Here is a 13,928-nt window from a genome sequence, read left to right as displayed (position 1 = left end):
TAAGCTACCGGGGCGGAATAAATTCAAAATCCAACACTAAACAACACGGCCTGAAATTAAGCATCAATTAATCACATTGCCCTATTCGTATTCCCAACACTCCGGTATTTCATTAACGCCTACGCGGCTTCGACAAATGTTTAATATTTTTGATTTCGTATTTTGGAATCGTACGAAAAATTACATAATTGTTGCAAAACAAAGTTTGAAAACACTGCAACTATCATCTTCTAATTTCATGTTAAATATATTCGAAACACATATAAAGACTTCAAGAATCGTTTTTATTATAGAGAATTAAAAAAAATATATTAATATAATTACGAAGAGTATACCTACATACAAAGGGTTATTGATCGCAGTCTTTCCGCCCTAATATAATCAATTATCTTCAAATAAATACATCAAGTAAATTAATTATTAACATTTTTCATTGAGTCGTTCAGAAGTTATGAACTTTTTGTTTGTGCGCACATTTTTCGTACATTTCAAAAAATATTTCGAGAATCTCACTTTTTTCTTTGCGCGAAAATTCTTTAAGCTTAGAAGAATATTTCTTTTTATAAATATAAATTTTTTGGAAATTATCAAATCTAATTAGCCAATAACCAATATTTTAAAAGATATATTTATATTTTTCAAAATTCAACAAATTCTATTTTTTTTTTGCAGTAATTAAAAATATTTTCCTTTGTGCTTAACATGAACCTTTCTCACTCTAAGTACATCTAGATAATCAAAAGTTAACGATTAGAATAATCAAAGTAATAAAAAAGTAGAATCAGAACGTTGATATCACCAATAGTTTAAAAGATTTTTTTTTCTAAATTCAAATAATTCTATTTTTTTTAGGAGCAATTACAAATATTTTCTTTTGTGCTTAATATGAACCTCTCTTATTCTAAATACTTCTAGATATTCAAAAGTTATGAACTTATTTTTGAAATTATGAAATATGAACGTTTTCTTCTGAAGTAAACTTTATTTCTTTAAAATCAAACATCTTTAAGAACGTTTAGAATAATCAAAGTAATAAAAAAATAATAAAAATAATAACATATTTTCCTTGTGCTTAATATGAACCTACCTTATTCAAAATAGTTCTAGAAGTTATGAACTTAGTTTTGAAATATGAACGTTTTCTTCAATAGTAAACCATTCTTTAAAGTACTTAACAGATTTTGATGATTTTTTGTTTGGTAACTTAAAATAACGCAATAAAAATCTTTACCAAAAGTGATGGTTCAAAAGATATATTTTTGAAAATCTTTTAAGCGAGTAGATATTTTTTCTTTGCGAGAAAAAGTGCAGTTATGAAAGGATGTGTATTATTGCGTATCGTCGATGTTTAGTTATCCGTCGTGCAGTGATGCGAAGACTACAGGAGAAGCAGCAAATATGCACTATAAGAATAACGTAATTGCATATATCGGGCCTGCTTGCATATGTGCACTAGAACCCGTTGCGAGTCTTGCTGCATATTGGAATATTCCAATAATCACTGGAATGGGAGATCAAGTAAGTGTAATTCGAAACCAAATATTAAAATATACAACCCATCACGTTATTCCAGTCATTCTATCATTCAATTATTTTATTGTTTTCAAACCGCAATATCAAATGTATTCACTGAAAATATGTTCGTTGATAGACGTAACATTTGATTCACATATAATAATATTTGCTTTTTATTTATTGCAATACGGTTATTGTCGATATACAAATCAATAAATTTCGAGAAATTCCATCTTCAATAAAATATATGAAGAAAAAACGGAGTAAAAATAATAGGATTAATATAAAAATAAAAGGAAAATATTATTTTTTTCTTCTTGAATATGATTTCTGCATCTATTCTTTTTCGTACAACTGCGAGTGTCCGGCTAATGATTATCGTTTTGATCTTAGCCTCTTACCGAAAGAGAACTCTCTGTCACTTCCTCCTGTATAATGGACAGATTGCAGACATGGAACGATATGGCCGTGAGTAATTTCATTTCTTGCCGATCCAATATTTTATAGATGTGTGATTACAGCCGCACGGAATTATCAACAACAATAGTAAATTATATCCGACGTTGACCAGGCTCTCATACTGCGAACGTCACTTGAAATTAGTATTTACTTCTGTTGTAAAATATTTCGGTTGGAAACACATCGCTTTGGTTGTGGACAAAACTGATCTATTTTCTATAATGCTCGGTAAGTTCCCCAATAATATCTATATGTATGTTTAAAATTGAAAAGAAGTATTGTGGGTGAGTCTTCTCCAATTTCAATGTCTAACAAGTATAGAACAAGTATTTTTTTCATTCTTATATAACTTAGGTAGGAACGTTAATTAAATCCTTGGAAAAGATATTCGATCTTTTATGAAAAGTTTAAAAACTAAGAGAATAAATACTTATAGAAATTAATATGCACAGACTAATTAAAAAAATAACTTGGTAAGAAAAAAAAAACGCTGAACTTTGCTTCTATGTTTCCTTTATTAATGTTAGATAACTAATAAGAATTTATAAAACATCGAAGAGTGATTTTGGAATGAAAGGGATTTTAATGACAATGCAAATAGCTAATTATGCAATAGTTTTATAATATAACCAACGCTATAACAATCCTATTGACGAGGATGGAGCAATGTGTTGTGTGATTTATTTGCAGGGTAAAATATTATATTTACAGGCCTTCGTTTCTTATCCAGAGTCGTACATTCAATTAACGGGTGAAGTACATAACTTAATTTATATACAATAATTTTTTACCCTTCTATATTTGTGAGGGTACTTACTTGGTGATAAATTTACAACAAGAACGATTATTTCCAGTTTGGAATCCACGATTACGCAAAAAAGTTACTAGTTCGAGTCGTTTGTTTAACACTTTCAGTTGCATATATAGTGGGTAATCGGTTTACGAACAATTTGGCATGCGTACAAATAAATATACGAATACAAAAAACACATTATTTACTTATTAACTTCTTACTCGCGATGGCGTCTGACAAACTCCGTTAGTAATTAATTTATATAAATAAATAATTGATTAGATTACTGATACTTCTAAGCATGTTTATTTTATAAAAATGTTAGGTAACCGATCAACCACTGTATTTGCTACGGTCGAATCAGGTCGAAGAGTATGTTATTGACCAGTTTTTATAGGATATTTTTGAATCGTTTGAACACCATGATTTCCTCCGTTGCATTGTTGGAAAAGGAGAATTTGTTTTGCGGCACGTCAAGTAAAAATCCCAAGAACATTAAATGGACAGCGAAGTCCAATGCTCAAATATTGGGAGAAGTAAAAAGTTCTGAGCGTTCGAGCTTCTTCGTGAGACCAGCCATATGCAATTTTCTTGCCAATCTTCAGTTCCTGGGCAATGGAATAAGTGCTCGCATGTTTCAATTTCGACGATTGGCCTACCAGAATGAGACACGCTCTTCGACGTCCATATTACCAGAACGGAAGCGTTGCAACCAACGCTTAGCTACTGCAAATGTTTGGCCGCCTGCTCCGCTTTTCCCCTTGCTCGTAGTGTACAGTACAGTACAGAAGAATGTATCAAATTTTCTCTCTTTTTACCTCCATTTTGGAACGCTCTAACACACAACTAGATTCACTAAACACAAAACTGTCAAAGAACTTTTTTAATGCGTTATGTCGCAGTATAAAATGGCAAGAACGCTCAGAACTTTTTACTTCAACTATTATTTTTACTTATATTTTTAAATCTCTCGCGGCACACAACTGTGCCCCTATTGCAAGATGTCGATGGTGTTTTTGTTGGCGATGAAGATGACGATGCGGGGGAGAGCAGCTGCAAGGGTGCAATCTGTGCGCCACGTTCTCCCACGGACCTGTTGGTCTTTTGGCTTCGCGGTGCGTGTCTCGATAATTCCCGCTGAATGGTTTGAATTAGCTGGGATTTATTTACTGTAGTGGAGTTTTTTACAATATATAAAGTAATATTTTGTATACTGCTTATAGTTTTTAGATATTATTAATATTTAATACGAACTTTTACCGCAATATTAATAGTGGAATTTTATCTAATTGGAACATAGTTGTAAATTAGTAAATTTATTAATACCATAACCATATTAGGTTATTAATTGCACATTATAAATTACGACGAACACAAATATTCATCTATGTACTTATTATCGCCGCATTTAGGGAAAAATCTGGAGTATGAGTTGAAGCGTCAAGGTCTGCAGGTCTTCGTCATTGAATTAAAGGGAAATGATGAAGAGATGTACGATAAGTATCTCAAAGATGCCAGCAGATATGCAAGAGGTAATGTGAATCTTGTTACTTGCTAGGGATCGGCAACCTGCGGTTCATTGAATTAATAATTAAGACTATTTTCGTTATTTTATCTAAAAATCTGTTTGTTTTATCAGTCAACCCGCGGACGGTTGCTTTATTAATAGGTATTAGTAAGAAGTTTGCCGATCCCTATTCTAGGCCATATAACGCAGTGGTCTCAAACTAGCGTGGTGTCATAGCAATTACATTTAAATTTGTTGTAAATACGGTGCTTATAGCGATTGATATTGAAAGAAAAAGAAATAGAACAAATAGGTTGGGGTACTTTTTTTTACATACGTTGACTATAGATTCACTCTCATTTTGTTAAAAAAAATAATCCCAACAGCTTCATTTAGATCAGAGGTTCCCAAACTTTTTTGTGTCGTAGACCCCTTGTCATTTTTTTCGGTTTTAGGTAGACCCCCTACTTACCTGATATTGATTTTTTGTAAATTTAGTATTTATATTGGGACATCTTTATAATTATTAAGATCTTAGCTCTGAAACTGCGTGTGCTTGTAACAAGATGATACTGGTATATCATTATATCAACTTACACAATTTTATAAACATATATAATATTTTTTTTACTTCATAGGTACTTTTATAAATAATGTATATGTCTTTATATTATAAGATAGTATGGACCCCCAAATTTTTTTTTCGCTGACGTAGACCCCTGGGGGTCGATATAGACCACTTTGGGAATCACTGATTTAGATCGTGCATGTAATTTGAGTTTGAGACTACTGAAATAACGTACTTGTTAATATTTTCGATTCTATTTATACTATCTTTTAAGTTATATATTATGAATCAACAAAACAAATATAGATTTTAGTATATTTCTATAATAGAAAAATGTAATGAATTTGTTTTCATGAAATCATTTGTTTGTTTCTTCATAGTTTATTACATTAGAATATTATTTTTATTTGATTTTTTTAAGGACTAAAAACAACTTGGAAAGACTTAATTTTTGTATAGATTTTCTGCTTTTATTTACATTTAAAACTTTAAATAACCGTGTATGAAAAGCATTGATTCCTCTGATCTAGTGATATATAAGTTTAAAAGATGTGATTCATTTTTTTTTTCTTTTGCTATGAGAATAGACATGAAATTAATGAATGAATAAATTTAATTAATGAACACTCGAAATAGCAATGGTTTCAAATTTTAGTGAGTTTCTCGTAAACTCATAGATTGGATGGATTCAAAAGTTACCTGTGAAATATGGATGTTTGGGAAATGTAGCGAGAATTCATACATTGTTGTAGTTTCGTGCGTTTGGCTGTAATTCGCGTTGAAATTTAAACAATGAAAAATTAACGCTCGAAACAGCAGTGTTTTCACATGTTACTGATTTAGTCCGGTATTTACACATTGCTGTGGTTTCATCCGTTTGACTGTAATTCGCAGTGCTTTCACATTTTAGTGATTTTCTCGGAAAATATAATACAATGATGCAAAGAGACAAACGTATTGTCTTGTCCCAGGGACGGAATTCTGGACACAGTGGAATATTCTCTGGTGTTGTCGTTGTGTAGTCTCAGTTGTAGGAATTAAATATTTCAATTGGTTTTACATAACTTTATTCGTTACTTGGTCTTCTACTGACACTACGCTCGTCTTAGGTTTTTTTTTATGAGACTGTATTAGTCTTTAAAGGTTTTAATGACACTATATCAGTCTTTGAAGGTTTTACTGAGACTCATTCCAAATACTTATTATACTTACAATGTTAATTCTCATTAATACGGGGTGGGAGCTGTGATCGGGAGTAGGGTTTATATATATTGATGATTATTTGTTATAAGACCGGGATAAAATCCTATGCATTTGTTTGTATGAAAAAGATGCTCGATTACGATTGTACGTGTATCAAGCATTATGTGTTTATAATAATGACTTGAATTCGGAGTAAAGGTATAGGAGTATCGATGGGAATGTTTACGCTTGGTCCCCTTTGTTTATATTAAAGTGTATCGAATCGGGATCACGGTGGAGGTTCTATTATGCTGATGTATATGTTTATATAATAATACGACTAAGAGATGTCGTAGATGTCTCTAGTTTGTTAATACACTATATTAATATTAACAATTGTAATAATAATGGTTGGACACAACAGTATATCAAATTAATGAATAATAATACTTATTCATTAAAAAAATAAATATAATAGTTATATAGTTAAATATAATATAAAATAGTTAAAGGAAGAACCCATTTTACTGCTACACAGTTTATTTCAATTTTTTTACACTGATTGATCTTAGTATATAAGACGTGTGTACAGTAGATACTTTTATGTATTGGTCAGAAAAATAATCAAACTAACGTATATATAAGAACTTCCCCCTGTATCCCGTGTATATGATACTAGGAAATTGGAGGCTGAATGTCAGATATTTTACTAAATGGGAAAATACAATTATTCCTGTATAGGGATACAATATCGAACACGCGTCTATAAACTAACTTGTAAGTGCATAAGATAATACAATTTCAATGGCAGCATGGAATATTAACTTACTAGTAAGTGGGTGCAGAAAATCTATTTAAAATGTTAGAAAGCCTACCAAGGATTTTACATTGATTTTTATTACTTTAGTTTTTTTTATTTTATATTTGTCATATTTACTATTTCTTTCTTCGCTTACTTTCATTTAAGGTTTACCTATTCATAATTTCACTTTTTTTTTAATCTCATGACGCTAGCACAATATGTAAGTAAAACTCTCATATTCATATTCTCATATCAATTTTTTTAACGATTTATAGGTAGCCCATCCACTTCTGCGATATATTCATCATTTTATAAAAATCTGATTTTATAATTAATATGTATAGTATTTTAAAGTGTTCTATTGTAGCTTCGAGTTGCTGTCAAAGAAGGACGGTGAATAAAATAATGTCTTCGCTATGCGTCCCACTTTAATAATTATTGTGGATTATAATTATGGAATATTTAATAATTTAATAGCATATTTTTTCTTACAGTACAACTTTTTATACAGTTAATACAATGGTTTTTATTGTCTCTAGTTATGATATTGAGTATACGCGCATCTCTTGTAAGGAAGTTCATGCTGGCCGCCCACGGTTTAGGCATGACTAAAGGAGATTGGGTGTTCATGGACTTGGAGATGTATAAAGTAACATTTGCAAATGATTACCATGATGACAGTTGCTTATAGTACGATTTTTATTAGGGGAGTTATTGGGTAGACTCGATTTGGTCGGTTGGGGACAAGTACGACACTATTGCAAAAGAAGCATACGAGGCTCTCATCAGAGTGAGTTTACTTCAGCCCACCAGCGATAGATTTCAGGATTTTGCGAATAAGGTTAAAGAAAGAGCCCAGACTGATTACAATTACATTATGAACAGCAGAGAAGATGTAAATTAAAAGCGTAACAAACATTAGCAGTATTCTTACTATTTATGTGTTTGTAGGTGGATTTCGCGATTGGCGCATTTTATGACGGTGTTTACTTGCTTGGTATGGCTTTGAACGAGACGCTTTCTATGGGTGGAAACATCAGAGACGGTCTGGCCATAACCAAATTGATGTGGGGTCGTGATTTTCACGGTACAAATTCAATGTTTTTTTTAACAATACATTCAAAAACATGTGTGATTTAAAAATATACTTTATTTTATTTAGGAATTAGCGGTTACGTCGCGTTCGACCACAACGGAGATAGAGTTGCGGATTACTCCATACAGGTTCTGCACCCAAAGACTGGGAAATTTTACGTAGTCGCTCATTACTACGATTTGCACAAAGAGTATTTGCCGGTGCCCGAGCAGAAGATCTATTGGCCTGGAGGACGGGAAGACCCTCCTCTGGATATTCCCGAACCTGGATTTTTAGACGACCATCCTAAAAGAATGAACTATGGTAAGTACATTAATCAAAATACAGATTAAATTACTTCATATTCTATTTTAAATATTAAATTATTTTCGATTAATTTCAACTGCAGTTGCTTTCTTACAGTTGCTCATTACTTTTACTCTTTATGTCTCTGCCGCACATCAAAAAAAGATATAATACTTATTATATATGGAATTGTCGCTTTAGGATTGATCTTAGCTCTCATAGGTTGGGGTTGCTTTAAGTAAGTAGTTCTACAATTGTTTAACTAGTCATAATTAAAACTTTTTTCTTATTACATAGCATTAAAAGACATAAATTCACAATAACATCGTTCAATCACAATGTAATATTGGAAAGTATCGTAATAATTTGTTATATAATAGCTATCGTATTTATATCTTTGGTGGTACTTCGATTATATAAATGCATTTTCGTACTATAATCGTAATGAATCATTTGAGTTTATATATATATTTATTATATATTCAAATAATTATAATAAAAAATGTTTACAATTTTTCTACATAAATCAAGGTAATGCAATTTATGTTAGGTGTACACGACAAGTACGTACGGATCAAAACATCATGCAGTGGCGCGTACGACCCGATGAGATGATGTTTGAGTTAGGGATACTATACGACTACGAACCAGAATTTCCAAGCTTACCTGAAGTAACGTGATGCGTAAAAAATAAATAAGTTTAATTATAACATTTACTTTTGCTAGTCGTTGGATGTATCCAGCAGCAGACCTTCATTCATCAACTCGCTGCAGTCGACACCTATAGGAATGTACAAAGGCACTCGCGTATTCATTAAGAAAATCGTCAAGAAAAACATGGACATTAACAAGAAAGTTCTCAGCGAAATCAAGCAAGTACGTAATAGAATATGTGCAAAATACTTGTCCATCAATATATTAAATTTCTTCATGTTATTTCTTCAATTATTTATGTGCCGTTTGTTTTCTTCATCGTTTTATTAAGGTCATAAATATTGGACACGAGAATACCATTCGATTCTTAGGTGCGTGTATCGAGAATCCGGGAATACTGATCATCACCGAATACTGTCCCAGAGGTAGTTTGCGTGATGTTCTTGATAACAATGAAATCAACCTGAACTGGAAAAACAAGTTGTCGCTGATCGAGAATATTGCAAAAGTGAGCAAGAAAAACCATTATATAACCATTTGACCTATTGAACAACTATTTCTTTCAAGGGGATGCAATACCTGCACAACAGCGAGGTGTCCGTTCATGGAAAACTGAATTCCCACAATTGCTTAATCGATGGCGACTTTGTATTGAAGATCTGCGATTTCGGTCTCACCACTCTAGTGATACCAGACGATATCTCTGAGGATATAAATCACTATCATAGTAAATCCATTCATACATTTTATTCTGCCTTTTACATTTAATTTACACCATTTAGTTGCTCTTTTAGTTGCATATTCAATTCACATTACATAGCACCAGAGATACAGTTAGCCATTTGATAAGAAAAATAATTATAATGTGTAATGAAAGCGTTAATAAGCGTTGTCTTGTTTAACGTGTAAATAAGTTGTTGGAGCTCATACATTTGAGTGGTTTCCTGCGATAATTTTCCTCCTGTTTTTAAAACTAATTTTATTTAATTACTGAAAACATACGTGTTTCAAACGTTAATTATGCTTACATAAATATAAGTATTAATTACAATTTTAAAAATTTAACTTATGATGATTCCAGAACTTTTATGGGTTGCTCCTGAACTACTTCCACTAACCGTCGTACCAGGAATTCCGGCAACGCAAAAAGGCGACGTCTACAGTTTCGCTATAATCCTTGAGGAGATTATTTTGAGAGCCGGTCCTTTTTTTGTCACATTGCAGCATGAGCAGATATGTATTTACGGTATAGTCATATAGAATGATTCTGGAATATCTTAATTTGTAATACTACTTTTTTTCCAAAGATATTTTAAAACGTGTGGCTGACAGGGAAATTCCTCCATTCAGACCGGTCGTGGATGAGACCAACTGTCATGAGGATTTGATTCTTCTCATGAAAACATGCTGGGAGGACAACCCAGTTTGTAGGCCCCCATTCAACGTGATCTGTCGGGCAGTCCAAAACATCGGGCCAGAGCATTATTAAACTCGTACTGGCTGACTTCGACGCAGAATCTTTGTCTCCAACTCACAGGCAACTTTTACCCTTTGGTAGTTAAGCTTAATTAATATGTGTCAACAATTATATTACCTGTCCTGAAAATAATTTGTCCCGTAATAAAATTATATATGGAGAATTATTTCTAATGAAAATATATATTATACATTTAAGTGTTCTAACTTCATTGGGCCCTGGCATATTTAACTGTGTGAGCCCCATGTACACTGTTGCAATGAGTAATTCCTTCAAAGGTTTTTAGGATCTATCCTCTTGGATTCAACACTCTCCATTCAAAAAATAATTTTAAAAAAAATATGTACGGTTGTCCTTTTTACATTCCTTTGAAGGGTTTTTAGGATTTACTTTGTCTCCTCTTGTATCAACACTGTTCATTCAAAAGTAATTAGATAAAAAAAATTGGGGGGCTCATCTACAGTTGCCGTTTTTGCCCAGTGGTTAACGCGTTTGTGGTACAACTATATATATGTACCACTAGTAGTATCAATTAGATGTATTTCTTAAATTTATAAGCAATTTAGAAGAAGTAAATATAAAATAATTAATTTTCTCAATTCCAATTTATTATACTTACAAATGATTTCATTCAATAGTACTATTTAAATTATGATTCACCAATTTATAAACCACAATCTTGAAATTATTTCTTTTATTGTCTCAATTTATGTAGTTTACTTTTGTATTTATGTTTCTGATTATTTTTATATGTATTTCCAATATTTGTCCAATACTTAAATAATATATGAAGAAGTTGTAATAAGTGGCACGTTTTGAATTTAAATTTTCCATTCAAAAATAAAATTGGTTTGGAATATGATAACGTGTCACTATATATCTGAATTTAAAATAAAATGTACTGTTTGAAAATTATAATTATAAGTAAACTTCTATGTAGGCATTCTCAGTTAATAAATGCAATAGATACCTGAAAATTGTATACTTTTTCTTTTCATATTTTCCATATTAATTACAAATGAAAAGATACAAACAACAAACATATATATCTTTTTTATTTGATTGATTAACAAAGTTCAAGTTTTCAGTTCAATATATAAATGGGTCGGTAAACCATCTTTTCATTAAATTTATCATATAATTTATTACTGCGTATATCTAATATTTGTTTAAAAAAAGATATAATTTTAAAAATCACAAATCTTAAATATTTATTAATGAAAGATACTTCTTACAATGTACAAAATCAACTACTCACTCACTATATTATGTTTATCCAACAATTTTTATTATTTTTGAATGTAACATACATTATGTAAGATGAGGATTTATATTTTCATTACCTGATAGCTAACTTATGGCATGGATAGCTGAGAATAAGAATTGATAACATAATTATCTGTATATGATCGAAATGTAAAGAATTACTGTTCTGTTTTGATTCCTCCACTCTATAATAGAGTGGAGGTGTGCACTTAGCTCACACCTCACAGTGTATGTAGCCAGTCAATGTCTAGTACAAACTAAAAGAGTATATAAACAAGCAAAAAATAAAAATATAACAATAAAAAGATGAATAGACTATTAAAGACAGAATCACCCTGCTAATGTATAAATATACAGTAAATTTATAAATAATAAAAAATAACAAAAAATAATTAAACATTTATACAAACTCTTCACGAGCAGGGACCTATCAGCTCTTATCACAGTGTGGGAAGGCCTCGGATCGGTAAATAAAAAGTATTAGAACAAATTAATAAGGGGTAACAAAGACAACAGAATAAATACATATATAATAAATATGCAAACAACACATCCAGAGTTTTTGATAAAATTTAAAATCAGTCTATATATCTTGATATCCTTCATCCTTAACAAGACGTCTATTGATGTTGGAAGGTAAACTTTCTGAGTAATTAGTCCACTTATGAGCCCTTTTGTAGCAGCACTGTTGTTTTCACTTTCAAAAAAAACGTGATTAGTGGTGGATATCATCCCACAGTCACAGTGCGGTGAATCCACCAAATTCATCCTAAAAAGATGAGCTGCAGATCTGTTGTGGTCCGTTCGTAATCTGCACAGAGCTGATATGTCAGTAGACTTGAACTCTTGAAAGAATTATAATTTTCTAAATTTAAATTATTTTATTAGTACTTGTGGCGCATCGGAATGAGCTGCCGATGTACTAAAGATTCGATGACAGCGCCACCTCAGTGCCGTAAAATTCATATGACTTTTTTTTCTCTATACGTTGTCCGGTTGGAAAGTAATTCTTGATATCTAACAATTATGTTTGACCTTGGCGGTCATGAATTGCATAAGCGTTTATCTCCAATGTTTATAATGCGGCGGATGCATATAAATTTTAAATTTTATCGTTTGTTTGGTTGCATATCCCATGTGAATTTTTCAAAATAATCGATTGATGATCAACCAATTTAATGCAATCGGCGGCGAAGTTTTGGATTCCATTCGACAGTTTTTCGGTTACCATCACCATCCACCTAAATTTTGGTTCACCGACTTCTGCAATTAATCTCCGCACTTCTACAATTCACCCAAAACGCCCAAGAGTTTCGCGTTGCCAGTGACAACAGTCTTATAACTCGAAATGAACTACTAAAGATTCCGTAACTGCGCTACTGCTGTGGCCATACGACATTTTTATGTATGACTTGGTCCCCCTGATAAGACTTAGAAATCAAGTGGTACCTCTAATAGAGCTGTCTTTTAACTGAACCGTAACTGTAATCGGAATGAAAAACCGAAACCGAAATTTTAATTACGGTTCATTATGGTCATATATGGTCATTCGAAAAAAAAAAAAATTTCGACATTGCATTGGTCGGTCTACTATCAATAGACTATATAAACAAACAATGTATAAGAGACATCGATGAAGTCTTTTTGAATTCTTTTTTCAAATAAATAAATACATAATAAACAAAACTCAAAATAAATTTATTTAAGAACTATTTATTACTTTTTTCATTACAATTATCATAGGACCAATAAAGATTCCAGATTGTAATTCAATTATAATTTTCGTCATCTTATTTCAGTTCAGTTTCAAAGAACATATACCTATTAATATAACATAGATATTAATAAAACATATAGGTCAATAGAATGTTTCATATAGTTTAATAGTTAGTTTTTGTAGCGCCTCGAAAAGAGCCGATAAACTAATGACGAATTCTATGACTGATGAAATAACAAATTAGTATTTTATACAAGAGACATCTATTAGACATTCTGAGAACTATATATTAGAGTGATTTGACACATCTTCTCAACAAGTCCGCGCTTGAGAAAGTTACGTTACGTTCGAAATTGCGATCTATTGAGTTCTGATGATTACGTATTGAAGTTCGATCAAGTTTGAGTTCATGAAGTGCGCATGCGTAGAAGTGAATCCGTGAATATTTTTAGATTTTTCACACAGATGGCACTAGAGTGGATCTGAAAATACCCATATCACCAAATTGTTTTTATGTTATTTAAAAAAAAAACACTAACAGAAACTTGACCTAGACCACTGGATATGAAAATACCCATATACAAAATTGTTTGTATGTATTTTTAAA

At 31.5% G+C, this 13,928-nt stretch overlaps 1 protein-coding gene across 1 annotated transcript; it reads left to right on the top strand.

Annotated features, from left to right (window-relative positions):
* The first annotated feature begins 1,344 nt into the window (after nt 1-1,344).
* LOC108561283 (receptor-type guanylate cyclase gcy-28-like) lies at nt 1,345-10,923 on the top strand. Its single transcript, XM_017919149.1, has 15 exons — nt 1,345-1,518; nt 1,909-1,983; nt 2,037-2,202; nt 4,180-4,299; nt 7,366-7,475; nt 7,533-7,721; nt 7,778-7,913; nt 7,989-8,225; nt 8,373-8,445; nt 8,758-8,878; nt 8,934-9,083; nt 9,193-9,369; nt 9,429-9,588; nt 9,943-10,107; nt 10,169-10,923. Exons 1-15 carry the CDS (start codon nt 1,345-1,347, stop codon nt 10,348-10,350), a joined length of 2,235 nt encoding a protein of 744 aa, XP_017774638.1. The 3' UTR covers nt 10,351-10,923.
* The last annotated feature ends 3,005 nt before the right edge of the window (nt 10,924-13,928 follow it).

Source organism: Nicrophorus vespilloides, unplaced genomic scaffold, assembly GCF_001412225.1.
Source record: "Nicrophorus vespilloides isolate i.1.1-1 unplaced genomic scaffold, Nicve_v1.0, whole genome shotgun sequence".
NCBI lineage: Eukaryota > Metazoa > Arthropoda > Insecta > Coleoptera > Silphidae > Nicrophorus > Nicrophorus vespilloides.
This window is presented reverse-complemented; position numbering and strand designations above follow the sequence as displayed.